This window comes from Chlamydotis macqueenii, chromosome 3 (genome assembly GCF_036417535.1).
Source record: "Chlamydotis macqueenii isolate bChlMac1 chromosome 3, bChlMac1.mat, whole genome shotgun sequence".
Taxonomy (NCBI): Eukaryota; Metazoa; Chordata; class Aves; order Otidiformes; family Otididae; genus Chlamydotis; species Chlamydotis macqueenii.
Window position 1 is genome coordinate 86,054,596 of NC_141558.1, and position 16,654 is coordinate 86,071,249.

Here is a 16,654-nt window from a genome sequence, read left to right on the forward strand (position 1 = left end):
AGAAGTGAATAAGATGTAAAAAAAGATCCTGAGAGACATCTGCCAGCCTGTTGTGAGGAACGGCTGCAGACGCCAAGGTCAGTTCAGAAGGAGGGGGAGGAGTAATGCGGCTCCTGGCCAAGATTCCCCTGCAGCCTGTGGTGATGACCATGGTGGAGCAGGTTGTCCCCCTGCAGCCCATGGAGGTCCACGGAGGAGGAGAGATCCACTTGGAGCCCATGAAGGACCCCACACCGGGGGAGGTGGATGCCTGAAGGCGGCTGTGGCCCATGGAGGGCCCGCTGGGACAGCTGTTCTGAAGGGACTGAACTCCTTGGAAGAGATGACCCATGCTGGAGCAGTTCCACGAAGGACTGTGGCGTAGGGGTGGGACCCCACAACGGAGCAGGGGAGGAATGCGAGGAGTTCTTCCCCCAACCATGAAGCAGCGGTGTGAAACAACATGTGATGAACTGACTGCAACCCCCTTCCCTCTTACCCCCTGTGCCACTCGGGAGGGGAAGGTAGTAGAGATAATGTTAAGCTCGGGAAGAGGGAGGGGTGGATGGAGGTTATCTTGTTCTCTGTCTCATTATCCTGCTGTTTGTAGTAATAAATGAATAGTTTTCCCCAAGTCGAGTCTGTTTTGCCCATGACGGTAACTTTAAGGATTTCTCCCCGTCCTTATCTCAAACCTCGAGCCGTTTTTCCTTATATTTTCTCTCCCTGTTCTCTCGGAAGGTGGGGGGAGTGAGAGAGAGACTGTGTAGTCTGGTCCGATCGGGGCTGAACTACGACATCTATCTAAACATTGCTCAGTACTCAGAAATCTGCTTGAAAGGCACAATGGTAAATTAAGACTAACAAGTACACAGGGCCAATCACAAGTACTTATATGTAAACTTAAATTTACTGGTCATTTGTATTTCTACTGCATATTCATTTTCTCAATAGTAAACTAGGAAACCCATGAAAACACCAAATAGAGCTGCAAAGTACAGAATTTGTTTCCCAGGAAGAACTACAGACTCCAAATTTTATTATGTGTGGAGAAGTAAGAAACCAAAAATCATCACAAATGTTTCCAGAAAACCATTCAAAGCTTAAATGTCACAGAACTGTTTAGCAGCCTTTTAGCACCACAGACTTCAATACTGAACTTCCAGAAACAGTAGGTCAGGATATAAATACTAAGGACTACTGTATAACAAGAGATACAAACAGGGCATATAAACTGGGAAAGATCTCAATTGCCGTCTGTATTTCAGGACAAACAGTCTGGAGGATGTTCTAAATGTTTCTTGATGCCCCATTTCTCCACCTACTAAAAACAAGGACAGTATTGCTTTCTCTATTTCACTAAGGAATTCTATTAAGTCATCATCCCTTGGAGGTATTTGAAAGCTGAGCAGATGTGGTGCTTAAGGACATGGTCTAGTGCTAGACTTGGTAGTGTTAACAGTTGGCTTCAATGATCTTAAAAGTCTTTTCCAACCTAAATGATTCTATAAGTCTATGTTTAGTGGAAATTGTGAACATTCGGAAACCACAGAACTACACTGTACAGCAATACTGGGGATTATAGTTCTGTTCTAAGCAAGCATAATGCTGGTTAACAGGCACATAATATGTTAATTGAAATTAAAATTAAACCCACCAAGCACTAAGAACTTACTGTTGGCGGATCTACCAACATAGAAATGAGGTTCAAGTTTTCAGAAAAGGGGATGTTACGGGCTCTCATCTCTGCTTCCCATAAATCTTTAAGCAAAAGCTTCCTGAACTGCTGATTAAAAGGTCCACAGTATGAAAGAAAACCTGTGCAGAGCAGTACATCTCCCACAAGTCTAGGAAAGGAATAGAATAATAATTAAAAGGTGATGTACAATTTCAATTTCTATTGATTTACACAGTCAGCTTTTAAAACAAACAAAAAAAAATGTCCTCTGTTCTGAGGACAATTTAAGGAGAGAATTGTTGCTCTTGGGAGCAACAAATAGTTTCTTCATGTTTCCAAAATATTTGTGTGGCAAAACTGAAGAGTACTATTGTATGAAAACATTAACTTCACCTCTACAAAGTAATAAAGCCCTGATGACAACTATCCCTTCTTTCATAATTGAAGTAAGAAATTGGTTTATTTCTTTAAAATATGTCTGCAATACAATATTTCTCAAAAGAAACAAACTTAATTATCTCGGAATAAGTAGACCTTATCACAAATGCCCAATTTCCCCATAGGAAATTTATGGAAACATTCCGCAGAATGCTGAGCCTAGACTTTCAGGTTCTTTCCCTTTAGCAGCCATTTTGACAAGATTTCTGTTTTCTAGACAGATGGGATCTAGGCTGTGCAACATTTTGTCATTTGGACAGCAACATAATGGGGACTCACAAGTTTTTCAGAATAAGGCCTACTGTCCCGCATGTGTTTCAACATAGAGACTATAGGATAAGAGTTACTGTCTGGTCTCTAGGCCTGCTACTTTTATTCAAATATGCCATAAAAAGGGATGTTTCTTTTCCTAGACAGTATTAGGCTAGGAATCCTTCCATTTTGCTTCTCAGTGTCAGCCTTAGATCAACCCTACCTCCCGCCTATTGGAAATATTAGAATGAGGTGCAGTCTTAAAGGGGCAGGAGAGGCACCAGTTATACTGGCATGTAACTGCACTAGAAATAATCTCTTTGGAAATAAATTCCAAAACCAGAGATATTGTTCTAAACTTAAATACAAGCACTCAGCAGTCAGGTATTCACTTATGGGAGAAAAACTCAAATTTCAGCATAGTTCATTTAATTGTGTAACTACATTAAAATTTCCAGGAGGAAAATGAAGTACAACTATTAAAGCTACTAAGTTGCTTGCTAGCTGTTCAGGTTTTACATGTATTTTGGTTTTGTTTCTATGATGAATTTGATACCTCTTAATCTGAGATTTAAATTCTTTACTTTGCTGAGTCCACCTAACTTTCTCTCCACTCAGTCCATCTATAAGTGCAGAGGCTGCTTGCATCTTTCTTCTGCATGTTTCTGCATCATCCAGTAAGTCCTAAAATTGAAAAAAGAAGGTATACTTAATTTAATAATAAAATGCAAAAATCTAAAGTTATTTTATATATTTTTTCATCCTCTTATATTTATTATGACTATTTTATTTATTTATAACTCATTCTTGAGAACTCTAAGTGCCTCTATTGTCTAATATGTTCCTATTCACAGAAAGAAGGAAATATGAGAACATAGATTTGAATCTCTTCTTTTTTGTACCTGAACCTCATCCATGTCATTCAAGGTAGCAGGCCCTAAATGCGTGTTTGTATCAATTCCTGATTACATAACAGTATTGTACGCAAGCATTTTTCATAACACGGAAATACTTTTATCTCACCATTTTCTCCTTCATTGCTGCGTCAAACTTTGCTTGCACTATATCTAGTTCAGCTTGCTTTTCATCTAACGCCTCCTGAGCCTTTGCTAATTCTGCATTAGCTATTTTCAGGTATCCTTCCTGTTTTGCCAAGTTAGCCTGCAAAGTGAAGAAATACTAAGACAATAATCATACAAGATTTTTATATACTTTCATGAATTATTTTAAGCCTGCTTAGTTGGTAAACATGAGATAATAATACATAAAATAGCTTTTATACTAATATTTATATAAATATTAAAATATTTAATCTAAAAATTATGTCATATATACTGCAGATATTACTTTTTTTTTAAATAACAATGTAGCACTCAAGGTTCCTACTACGTATTGTCAACTTTATTTCTTTTAAAAAAATTACATTTAAAGAAGCTGGTTAAGGCAGTAAGGTTTCTGATCTGTACATATTGATTATTCTAGAGGAACAATCACTCCATCTTCTTCCTTGATTATATGCTTTATTATTTCTTTTTTATTTGTACATTCTGTAGTGATCAACAATCACAACAGCAGATTAGTCTTATCAGCTGACAATATAGCTTTTACCCACTAGAAAAACATGGTCCTAAAACAGTGAATCTTCCCATTGCCCCTAAACTGATATTTATGCTGAATACAGGAAATCTATTAAATAATTTTCTTGAATCATCTATCTGCATTACTGTTGCTTTTGTAAATAAGACTTCTACCAGTGAGAAAATTTGTGGAAAAGATTTGGAATCACCATTCAGATTCTTTCCCCTTTTACTTTGTTTTTTGTAAACTGTGCTACACGTAGGGATCTAATACTTGTTTTAGAATCCAAAAAGCAACAATCACTGCATTTGAGTTTCTATATGGACTTTACCTATCACATAATTTTTTATTCAAATGTTCACAAACATCAAAAAGAACATCTACGCTAAAGTAAAAATAACTCTTAAAAATGTTTTACTCAGTTTGGTTCCCACTATTGCAACATAACTCCTTTATTGATGTGAGCTCTGAATCTCTTCAGAATGCCAAAATCTGGGCAAGATATCAGTCCTCCACTTCCTCTACGACATCATGTGAAAGCAAAGAAGGTAAAATAGCTGCAAACTTCTTTTTGCAGGACATTTTAGAGAAGGAATTAAGATCTCCCAGTACAAGTTTTTGAAAACAATTTTAATTATAACATAATAAAAACAAAGACTGAAACAGCTTTCACTGTATACAGTAAACTAGAGCACACAAACTTAATCTAAGCTAATTTTTTTTTCTGTATTCTGTCTAGAATCAAAAGACAATATGGGGTTTTTCTGCTCTTATCATCCTTAGCCACTAAAGTCTTCAGGCAACTATGTCTGAATAAAGTTATCTAAATACATTTTTAAAATCCTACTCTATTGAAGTAAATGAAATTAAATTACATGGAAAGCAAACACAAAGAGATTATGTATTACCTTAAGAGGTAAGACGTCTCTGTTAATAGCATAAAATATTGCCATGGCTTGTGTCCAGGAGAGGAGTCCTGCCACATTACCACACACCTTTTTACCATATTCCAGTGTATAGTCTTCCATGTCAAAGTAAGGCTGGAGAAATTCTACTGTCTCCTCATTGATTGAATCCTTAGGAAACTGCTGTAGACTCTGCAAGAATGGGCCACTCATAAGCTGCAAAAAACAAAACAGGATATTTGTAAGCTATTTGCACATTTTACATTCAAAAGCTTGTTCATAGGTGTGTATGTTAAAAAATGTTCCTAAAATTCTTCTGTAAAAAGAAGTAATTCATAGAGTTAATATTCTAAATGTGCTATTCTGTTGCAACTCCTCCCACATACCTTCAATTATTTTAAAGTTTTAAGCAGTTACACTCCACTAACCAGGCTTGAAAGTTATTGATATACTTTCCATCTCCCTTATTCCTGTATTGCCATTTAAAAAGCACTTAAGCAGCAGCATTTCATAAAAAAAAAAAAATTGAACCAAGATAAAGACTCAGAGATATATTTGTAACTTATCTAAAGAATGCCAAAACAACTGATGATGCATTTGTGAAATGTGATCTACATTCTTCTGGTTTTAACTTTTTTCTAACAAATGTTTAACATGTTAAAGGCACCTCTGGAAATAACTGTGTATCCCATTTCATTATGTTTGTGGAAAATAAAAAGTTTTGATGATTTCTTAATTTCTTAATTCCTGGAAAAGCTTAAATAAAAAGCAAGAGCTCTATTCATATTCAAAAGATGGAATTTTTCTTAATTTGAAAGAAAAAAAATGAGGCAATAATATTGGCAAGTTAATATACTAATAGAGGTAGAACAATTTAAAGAATGGCAGGAGAAGGCATGGAAATAAAAGAGTATCCTGAGAGCACATCTAAGTCCAGAAGGAAGAGATGGCTGTCTGACCAAGGAATTTGGGCCATGAATAATGAAGTGCAGAATGGGAAACCCTAGTATCTCTTACTCAGTCAAATTATCTTTAAAACAATCAAGGAGTCTGGTAGGACCAGAAAAGACTGTTTAAATGTGAACCTACAAGTTCCCAAAGAGAAACAGGGGTTTTCCAGAATGCCCTTATCTCATCTATGGTTAACATGATTGATATGAGTTATTTACTTGCCATCAGGTCACATGCCAGGAGTAGGACAAGGAAAATCTAAAGCTTCTCTGCAAAAGTCTTCAAGCAAATCACCTACTACTTGCTACCATTTTACAAAATTCTGTCCTGTTTTGAGTAAACAGTTTCAGAAATTCTCTGATATGCAAATTGCTATTTCTGACATTTAAGAAACACTGTTTGAAAATGCTACTTACTTTTAATGACTCTCCCCATGATGGCTTGCAGCAAGGCTTTTCTGGATCCATGGTAACAGGATCTACTTGCTTTTGGAATAGTAGCAGACAACAGTCCATGATCCTCATAATTAGGTGGGGAGGTTTTGCAAGTTTTCTAACAGTAGCAATATCCACTGGTTTGATGGTCTATTCAAAGAAAAATGTAACAGAATCCTGCATCAATACCATTTTCTATTTTCCCATTCAATCCCTTTATTTTAATGTTTGTTTGTCATACTTTTCTCTGAGGCAAGTCTGTACTAAGCACACACACACAAAAAGGCAAGTAACTAGGCTTACTTCAATAAATTTCATAGTTTCATGAAAATGTAATAATTTTAATGAATATGTATTAGACCAGAATATTTTTCCAATGCTAAAGACATCATTCAAAAATCAACTTTAAATACATGGAACAGAAATATTAATTTAACTTGTCAGTCTAAGTGACTGAAGAAAAGTATATTGCAAAATTGCATAGGACTTCATGAAAAGCAGCTTCCTTGATAAAATAGTAATTTGGATTTTTAAGGGTTAAGTGTCATCATTTATTCTAAGATGGATTTTGTGTTTTTTTAGTGTTTTTAAGTTATTATAGTTATGAGATACTGCTTCTTTACTTCATTTTCTAGTAGCATCACTGACACTTGGCTTAGTTCAGTAACTAATACAAAAATAATAAATTATTACAAACTTGAAAGCTAACATTAATTTGTTTCTACAAAATACATGCATGACACTACTTGTCTAGAAGTAGTTACAGACACAGTACAGAAACCACAGGATAATGTATGAGTCCACACATTCTAGAAGTGAATTTTGTGACTATATTTGGAAGCTACATTTATCTCATTATCTAAATGTCAGTGTAAGAGCAAACAATGCTCCTTTTCTGGCTTTTTCCACCCAATATTTTTTGTCACATAAATTCTGATGAATGGAACAGAAGGCCTTAAAAATATAACACATCAATGATTTCTGATTTGAGAGTTCTTTACTTTTTAATTGTTCAGAGCAGAATAATTAAATTATGTAGTGCAGCAATGCCTCCAAATTTCTTAGCCCTGACTCTGATTGCCCTGAATCCCCTTTGTTTCCTTTTTCTCTACAAATTTAACTTTGTTTTTGGTGAAAGGACAGTCTTTTATTCCTCTTAAAAGAAAGATACAACTGGTTAAGTATGAAGAAAAAACATTCTTTTAGCACAATAAGTATTCTCTTGAATTCAGAATAACATATATTCTTAAAGGCATTTGTAACTTCTCAAAAGATTTACACCTTCATAATGATCAAGAATTAGGGTGGAAGCATACTATAAAATAATTTCTATGTGTTTAAAGCAAAATGCGAGCTCCGTAAATATTCCTCAGAGACATGACTACCAACTGTGAAGAGTTGGTGACAGCAGTGAAAACCAAGTGACAACTGCATGTTGGTGGCTCTAGCCTTTCTTTCACAAGTGACTCAAATAGTACTAAACGAATCAAAATGTTAAGAATTTTATTCACATTCAGTGCAGCTTCTGCTTCTTCTAATGCTGGTTTAGCTGCCTCCAGTTTACTCTCTGCTTTCACTTTTTCTACATCAATTTCATCCACGATTTTTTGTGCTTTGTCTTTCACACCTTGGACTTCATTTTTTACTTTAGCTGCAGCTTCAGCACTTTCTGTGACTTCTGCTAGTACCTGGAATTAATAATAAACATATAAAATGTATAAATAAAAATTTAACAACTGATTAAGTTACCAGACACAAGAGAAAACAGATTTGTGAAGGCTGTTATACAGAAAAATATAAGACTAACCCTAACTATATATGGTATTATGTAATTATGGAATAAAAGTGAATAAATTTACAGAGTCTCCACAAAGAAATATCATATGAGTCTCTCAGCAGCAGCTGGAGAGTGAAAAATGAATTATTTTTATAATGGATAGAAGAGAACTGGCTTCTAAAGCCAGTTTTTAATCCTATGATGGATTTTTAACATATTTGAATGTATACTTTTTCAATACAAGTATTTGCTTTTTTCACTATAATTTTGCAGATAAAAATGAAAACAGTACAGCTAATAAAACTACTGGAAGATGGCAAACCATCTGCACCTCAGCCTCTCTTTTACTCCTTTAGTCTAAAAAGATTCACTTTTAATTAGTCTATTCAAAGAACAGCCCTATGTAAATTCACAGATTAAAGTTATCCATTTCTGTCCGGTTCTTCAGTACATATATTTTTAATTTTCTTGTGCATGTGTGACAGAGTTGGTGTCAGAATGTTTTCTAACCAGTATCAGCTATAGGCTCAAGGCTAGCACTGTGTATGCATTTAAAAGAACATAAATAATTTTCTCAAATACCTGTGAGAAAAAAAATGACAACTAGAATCACCAAATCCCTCAAGTATTTTTTTTGTGAAATACAATTTTGGTTTCTACAGGGCTCAGTAGTAAGGGAAAGAAAGAAATGTATAGAATATGAACAATATTACATGTAGTTTAAACAAAAGTTTGTTCTTTTATTATTTGTCCATATATCATCTACTTCTGAACACTCATAGGTAGTGCCCTACTGAAAAAGTTGACAACTAAGAAGCTATGTGAATTCTTGACAGAGAGCTATTTCAAAATGTATATAAAATAAAAATAACAAATGAAGCTATCGCTACCAGCATATCTGTCATACTCCTGAAATGCGAGAAGTGTAACTTCATCCCTTTCTGTTAGAATTTTCTCTTATGAGATAAAAGGCCTTAAAGAATGTAAGCAGACCCTTAGGCATTACTGGCCAAAAGTTTGCTCTCCAGTGCATATTAGAACACGGCATTACGGTATCTTTCAGATAAGAGAATGCCTATATGAATAGATTCCCTAACACACCTTTCCAGAGAGTCATTTTAGAAACTAGATTTCTACTAGACCACCAATCTCATGAACATCTTGACATCTTGTTAACGTAAAAGACAAAATATGAAACTGAACTGTGATGAACTTTTTTCTAAGCAATTTTGAAATAGTAAAGTCCCTTTACCATCTATTAACTTCTTATGTGCAAATAAGTGCACAAATAACCTCTATTTTAATAAATATCAATCAAGCACACACACACAAAAAATTAAACAAAAAATGAAACCAAATTCTTAGAGGAGTGGATAAGAAATGGGAGGAGAATAAGGAAGGCACTCAACCTCTGTCACAGTCTTAAAGTGCCTCACTTTCAGAAGCAAATGCTGAATTAACATGCTACAGAGAGAGGAGTGAAATCTCATTTTAGACCACAATGCAAATTTTTTGGCTTGTACAAATTATGAGAAAATTCTGCAACAGCACTTTATTCCACTATATACCCTAGTGCTATCTGCTGCCTTTTGCTATTGAACACTCAAGTACTTACTTTATCTGCCTTAATAGATGCCACAGCCAGTTCCTTCTCCTTAACTGCTAACTCCTGAGAGAGTTTAGCAACAGATTCACTGGCCTCCATCAGCTTAGACAGACCTATTAAGTAAAAGATAAAATTTGGAAAAATGAAGACTACTTTTTTCCTAGTTAGGTAACATAATCTAGCTCTAGATCCAAAATGCCTTGTACCTTATGTTCTCATTTAAATTTGTGTAAAAGACAGAAAGTGGGTGTAAGCAGTCATAATATCATGATTTTGCTTACTATTCACTTTTCATAGATACAAGTAATTTCACAAGGTGCAAAATTATTATAAACAAGCTTGATTCTTCAAAAGAGAAATCCATACTTCTCAGTTTTAGTTTGTTATAGCTGTAAACAGTACCTAAAGTGTATTCCTGGGATACTACCTGCAATAAAATACATCCTTACACCATTATAGAGACTTCTTAAAAAAAAAAAAAAGAAGAAAAGAAAAAAAAAAGGAGAGGGTATGTCAAGGATACGTTGTGTCATAAAGTCATAGGACAATCAGAAAATCAGACTGATGCTGCATTTGTGTATGAGGAAATTACATAAATATTAGGATCCATAACTGCCTTCCAATAGGGAGTTTTTTCCAGGAAGAAGTAGGAAGAAGCAGAGTCACCAAAAGTGGACCCAAAGTTCATAGCAAGATTACAACCTCCAGGTCCTGCCTATTGATTCTATCCTCTCTTGTTCCTGGTGACAGAGTGCAGAAAAGCACAAAAAAGCAAATGCGCCCACCTGGCTTAGGGCCAGTCCCACTCTTATATGTGCTGAAGCAACCACTGATAGAGGCCATTCAGCCTTACACTAAGAGTTTCCCAGAAAGAGATACGTTTGCTCTGTCTATAATTACTATATATTCAGTCTTTCCCATACATTCATGCATTCTTTTTTCTCTCTCCTCCCTTGCTCATAGATTTGAGCACAGATTTTTGGCTATTCCTGAGCTCCACATTGCATGCTGAAGCCTCTCTAGCTCTCTCCTCTCTTCTTTGTTACTGAATCATAAAATCTTACAACTTGCCTGGAAGCATTTGCCTTATCTCCCTCTATTCCTACTGGCTAGAGTGAGAGAACACTTGCAGTTATACATTTGATGTACAGTGTTTCTCTGTCATGTTTGGACTTTCCTGTTACCACATTTCACACAGATATGCATTCTCTCCTAGCATGTTTCTTGCTCTTCTGACACAGCTGCCTCACGATCATGCGACTGCTGTTGTACAGTCTCTTTATTATTACTCACCAAAAGACAGGTTATTTTGCCACTCTCAACAATAAAGCTCAAAGGTATATTCATGGAAAGACAGTGACTGGGAGACAAGAAAGATGGTTTAGAATGCTTCCTTTTCCCAAACATATACCACTGCCGAAAATACTCTGAGGGATAGAGGTACGTACACACTAAAGTTCTACTCCCACTCCTCTGACAGCAACTTCCAAAAAGTTTGTTACTTCATTTCACTGTAAAAAGAAGTTCTGAAAGAGAACCTATGAAGGGAAAGTGATACCCTTTGGTGCATTTCAGCAGCATTTCATTTACCCTTTCTGTGCTATAATCCTAGAGTGAGAAGAAAGATAGACAGATAAAGAATGGGAATATGCAGAAGAAGAATTAAGAACTTCTGATATAAACAGGAAACTTTTATAATTTCTTCAGGTTCTCTGCATACTTCCAATCACAAGAAACATTACAACAGTACCATACCAGCAGATACATTTTTTTTAGTGCTTGTAGTCATAAGCAAATGCCCAATTTAGGCATTCAAAACAGGAATAGTATTTTTGAGAGGGATATGTAGAACTCCAAGTAAGAACTTTACTGATATCAACTACAACTTATCTAAAGCAAGTTAAAAAGTCTGCAAATATTTTGAAACTATAGAGAGAATCATAGCAATCTTTATCCCTTACCAATGTATTTCGTAACTTGTCTGAATGATGACTGCAGAAAAGTAGGGAATATAGAAAAATTATGAAAATCTTTATTAAGATACTAAGCCACAGTACTCTTAACATCTCAAGGATGTAATTTCTGTAACTTTTAATTAGCAGCAGATCTAGCAACAAGCTGGTCAAATGGATGACATGCCCACTTTGTCAAATCTAAACTGAGGTGTTCTTGTAGAACAACAGTTCCATATCAAAATACATTATCTACACATGTGGTGTTCTACCAAGGATCCCCTAGATCGATTCTTAGAGAAAACACAAGATTTTAAGTATTCAGACATAGCTGTAATTGTCATTGGACCTCAGTTTTTTCCTCATTTGTCTTACAAGATTTTTCATCCAAAGTGACAAAGCAGAAGCAATTACTTCCATCTTTCAAAATACATTGCTTGTACAAAAACTACAGTGCTGACAAGCATACTTTCGGTGTGCTTGAGCCAGGGGCTTTTCTAGAAATCAGTATCTATCAAGGTATTTCTTAGAATTTTGCTGCTTTACAAGCATCTTGAATTGGCCCAGACATCATTACACAAAGGAAAAACATTTCCACAAGGAAATGAAAAGAGCGACATTATCTCAGCTGAGGTTAATAACATAAAATGTAAATCCCATTTCAGATAATCTCATAACAAACTGAAACAACTTTCAAGGATAATCTGTTTAACCTTCTAGATCTTTTTGACATTAAGTGATGAAAGACTAAGGATTAAAGGATGGTTGTGTGAGATAGTTGCTAAATAATTCATACAAAGTTTTTGAGAAAGTTTCTTAGGATGCAGTAAACAGTGAAGCACGTTTGGAGTCAGGGATGACCAGCACTTCTGTTGTTTTGTAATACATCTTTTCTATGCAAGTGAAACTATCTAGAATATTTTCAAACTGGCATGAGTATTGCCCATAAGCTGATAAATACGATTTTCTGAGCACCAACGATACAAAGATGCGGCAGTAGAAGATGTACATGTACAGGGTCATTTTGAAGACCATATAAGGAATCAGCGATAATGTCATGCAAGAGGCTAGGAGAATCTACATGTTAAACTTTCTTGACAGTGCTGAAGCTATTTAGGTTACTTCTTTTACGTTTTTTTTTTTCTGAGAACAGAAGAACAGGAGAAAGAATACAAAAAAAAAAAAAAAAAGCCCACCCTCAGAAATCTTCAAAGCTCTCAGATTTTATTCTCATCTCAAGCACAACTAATGCTAAGTTCTGATTTCTAGAACTGGCAACAGATCCATACAAGAAAATTTGCACAATGTGAAAATATTGAGGATCACTTACTCCTTTACAGTCCACTCTAATTCAGCAGTTTGTGAATAAAATAAATATCTACACATTCTTATTTTTTCTTCATGCACAGTGTACCAGTTGCATTGTCAATCATTGTCTAAATGCTACATCCTTTTACCTTTGTATGGAAAATCTTATAATGTAGAATTCTCTGCTCTGTTAGATTGATACACTGAATCTTTTCCCATAAAGATCAAGTTTCCTAAGCTGTTCAGTTGCCTTTGTAGATATAGAAAAGCATGTCTAGATGCAACCAGAGGAAAGTGGAAATGTATTCTGAACCCATTAAGTACTAATCTAATGCAAAAAAAATTAGGTCATTTCAAACATATCCAAAATTAGATTAAAATTGCAATCATACTTTTTCTTATTTCAGATACCTAGTTATAAAAAGACCTCAAATAACAGGTACTTCTACAGCAAAAATCTGTAATAAATCAACCATGAAGTGTTCAGATCGTATCACAAGAATTTCTATAGACAAGTCCAGAAATAAATTAATAACTGTTTAGAGCTGCCTCGCTACACTAGTAAATAAGATGGTCTCTCTGTCCATTTTCTGGTTCTACTTTCTATTACAAATGCTAAATTGGAAATATTAACATTTCATATAATGCTGAGATGAATTATAAACCTGGCAGCTTCTCTGAGGCATTTTTGTAAGAGAATCATTGTGAATGACTGATAGCTGGAGTGCTTGGAAATTGTCCTCATATGGTACCAGTTTTGAACTGTGATCTAGCAGAACTGATTTTAAGTGATCACTGAAAAAGCAGTTGAATATTAAAAACACAGATCACTTGAGGCTATACATGGAAATATATGTTTTCCCCTATTTTGCTTACCAATTCGCATACGTTCAGCTTGTTCATTAATACTCTCTAACTTTTCAGTATAAACTTCTTTGTAGCCATTGATGAAAGAGAGATAGGATTTAGGTGTTACATAAGATCTTCTTCGAAACCTAAAACATAGTAGTACATTGGCAATATCAACTTAGTACATACTGTTGATATACTTCCAACAAAGCAAAAGATTATATAAATCAAGTCCTTAATTCAGTCAAAATCAAAATTCTTCATAATTCAAGCCCTTATTTTCAATTACATTGGTTTTATCCACATAAGCAATGCTAAAGATTGTTGAACAGTGGGAACGAAGATAAAGAATTTGCAACATAACTGTAATTACTTTTCAAGGCCTTTGCATATATTAATGCAGCAGATTTATTTTTGTATTAGCCTTAAAAGACACTTATTGATTCATATAACACTTTGAGTGTAAAAAATACAATCAGTAGCAACATTTTTGAGATTAATTATTGCATTTGTATAAAATAGTACCTTTGGAAATAATTCTCGCAGGTTTCTGAAACTATATCATGAAAAAGACCCATGGTTTCCACTACTTGTGTTTTAACTGACGCAGAGCAGACCATATTAAATTTTGAAAGAAAATAACTGGCTACAGCTACAAGAGCTTCCTTGGGCCATCGACTGAACCAATCCATGGTGCACCCTGATATAAGACCAGGAAATTTCAAAGAACGTGCACGGAACTTCTCACCAACCTAAAGAGAGTACCACTGTTAATTTACGAAATGTTAATTAGGTCAGTAAAAATGTTTAATTCATACAAACAACTAAATAGTCCATATTTTTTCTCGTTAATTTTCTGCTTAAAATACCCTGCATAGTTTTTTCTTTTATATAACTATTTTGCTAAATTTCTAACATTCAGTATTTTATGACATTTGAACAAAGAAGTTAATGACAAATATAAATGTTTCTTAATATTTTAAAACTTCAGTTAACTTCTTTCCATTAAATTCTTCTTTCCAAGTAACAAGCAAGACTTTCACAAAGATGTATTCATTGATTGGTATTAGGAAAGACTATGTCAGGAGGAAAAAAAAATAAATACTTTAACATGTAAGGAATTATTTAATTTTTAAATTAAATTAATTACATTCTGACAACTGTACTGTTACTTTTGTTATCTCAGTTATTATAACCAGACTTTAGTAACCTTTTAATGCATCTTTAAATCTCCTTAAAAATACAAAGCTTGAATAATTCTGTCACACCTTATAGGATAGTTTGCTAATGGAAGTAAGGAAGACAGCTATGAAGAAGAAACTTACTGGAGAAAAGCAGAGGACAACATGCAAGTTCTTCTTTGCCCGAGTTAAAAAATATTCATAAAGATTATCAAAGGTAGGAGGACACCGAGGCATCTCTTTTTTCATCACAGGTGTTAATCCTTGGGTGATTTCGTCCAATTCATCCCGAGCAAATAAATTAGAAATCTTTTTATAAAATTAAAATTTATAAGAAAATAAATTACATGGATGTAATTATTATAGAGTTTAGTGTGTTTACATCTGTAGTGCTCTCTCTGCATATATTCAGTTTAGACAGATAAAAAACCAAATTTGTCCTTGATTTAGACTTCATATAACTCCATTAAAAACTACGAAGTCTAACTCAGGAAAAGTACAGATCTTCACTGGCCAGTGAATACTCATTTAATAAAGGCTACTGAAATACCCATCAGAGCTCTTTATCATTTCCTGCTGAAGCAAAGAAACTCCATACCAAGAGCACTCCTTATTTTAAAAGTTGAGATATTTTAGAGTTAATCATTACTTATTCTACAATTTATTATGAAAATAAAAATAAATTAACTAGTGGGAAAAAATTCTACAGTTTCCTACTTCTGAAGTACATTGCCTTTCATGTTGAGACTCTTACTTCGCCTGAAGACAGCAGATTATTAACATATTCCAAAAATAACTCCTCTTTTATTTCATTATCAGTGAAAATAAAAGTGATGCCTTGTCCTTCTAATCCAGCTGCTCTATACAACAATTTTAAATCATCCGACAGATTGCTTACATTGTAGGACCTAGGAGGAAGAAGAAACATTACCTGTTAATTCAAAACAAATCAGAATACTGCTATTTTCAGATTATAGTGTTTTATAAATGATAGTGCAAACATCCTTTGTAAATACACATATTTTGTCTCAGGAATAGCTAACACATGGTCCAGCTTTTTCAGTTCACACTTAATCCAATGTTGTACAGAAATCAGATAAGAATTTATTGGTTTCCACATTTTTAAATGGTGACAAAATGAAAAAAAAAAAAAAGGCTGTTAAAAACAAAAGGTTATGACTGTGTAAAGAGTAAGCAATAGCACAGATTGGATTTATACATTTCTTGCATTTCTTACCTGGTTAAAGTGATCTGAAATATTTTGTAGCCAGCAATAAAGGAAGCCAACCTTGAAAGACTTTGTTTTCCAGAACCACCAACTCCAACAAGTAAAGCATTTCCATATGCTGTCCGAATTATCCGGGAAATCTATATAGGAAAAAATGGAAGAAAAGCTCATTTAAAAATGTAAATCAAAACATTAATTAGCAAAATTAAAAATCTGTTATATTCTACACTTTATTTACTAGAGGATAAAGTAAAGATTATTAAAAGGATACTTGCAGAAAATTTTTCCTCTCAAAAGAACACTTGTACATTCTTTCAGAATTTTGTGTACCTAGTGAAAAAATTGCATGCAGGAATACAGGGTGGTTGTAATTAGTTACACATAGCATTTAAATACATAAAGGGAGAAATTTTGAGCTCCATTTTAAGCTGAAGGTATCATTCTGAATGTGTTTAAAAATATCCATTTAAAAATTTTAGCTAGAAGAATAAACATACTACATTCCTAATTTTAAGAGTCTGAAAGACTTGGACCATTT

The 16,654-nt window shown here is 34.3% G+C and overlaps 1 protein-coding gene across 2 annotated transcripts in view; it reads right to left on the reverse strand.

The window, feature by feature from the left end:
- DNAH8 (dynein axonemal heavy chain 8) overlaps nucleotides 1–16,654 on the reverse strand; it is a 147,300-nt gene that overhangs the window by 39,377 nt on the left and 91,269 nt on the right. For both annotated transcript variants that reach the window (XM_086743430.1, XM_086743429.1), the window contains exons 62-73: nucleotides 16,126–16,256; nucleotides 15,643–15,796; nucleotides 15,033–15,197; nucleotides 14,233–14,459; nucleotides 13,735–13,853; nucleotides 9,608–9,711; nucleotides 7,727–7,903; nucleotides 6,198–6,365; nucleotides 4,834–5,046; nucleotides 3,371–3,508; nucleotides 2,904–3,031; nucleotides 1,655–1,826 (exon numbers count right to left, since the gene is read on the reverse strand). In XM_086743430.1, coding sequence (XP_086599556.1) covers nucleotides 1,655–1,826; nucleotides 2,904–3,031; nucleotides 3,371–3,508; nucleotides 4,834–5,046; nucleotides 6,198–6,365; nucleotides 7,727–7,903; nucleotides 9,608–9,711; nucleotides 13,735–13,853; nucleotides 14,233–14,459; nucleotides 15,033–15,197; nucleotides 15,643–15,796; nucleotides 16,126–16,256 — 1,896 coding nt within the window. The remainder of the gene's footprint in view (nucleotides 1–1,654; nucleotides 1,827–2,903; nucleotides 3,032–3,370; nucleotides 3,509–4,833; nucleotides 5,047–6,197; nucleotides 6,366–7,726; nucleotides 7,904–9,607; nucleotides 9,712–13,734; nucleotides 13,854–14,232; nucleotides 14,460–15,032; nucleotides 15,198–15,642; nucleotides 15,797–16,125; nucleotides 16,257–16,654) is intronic.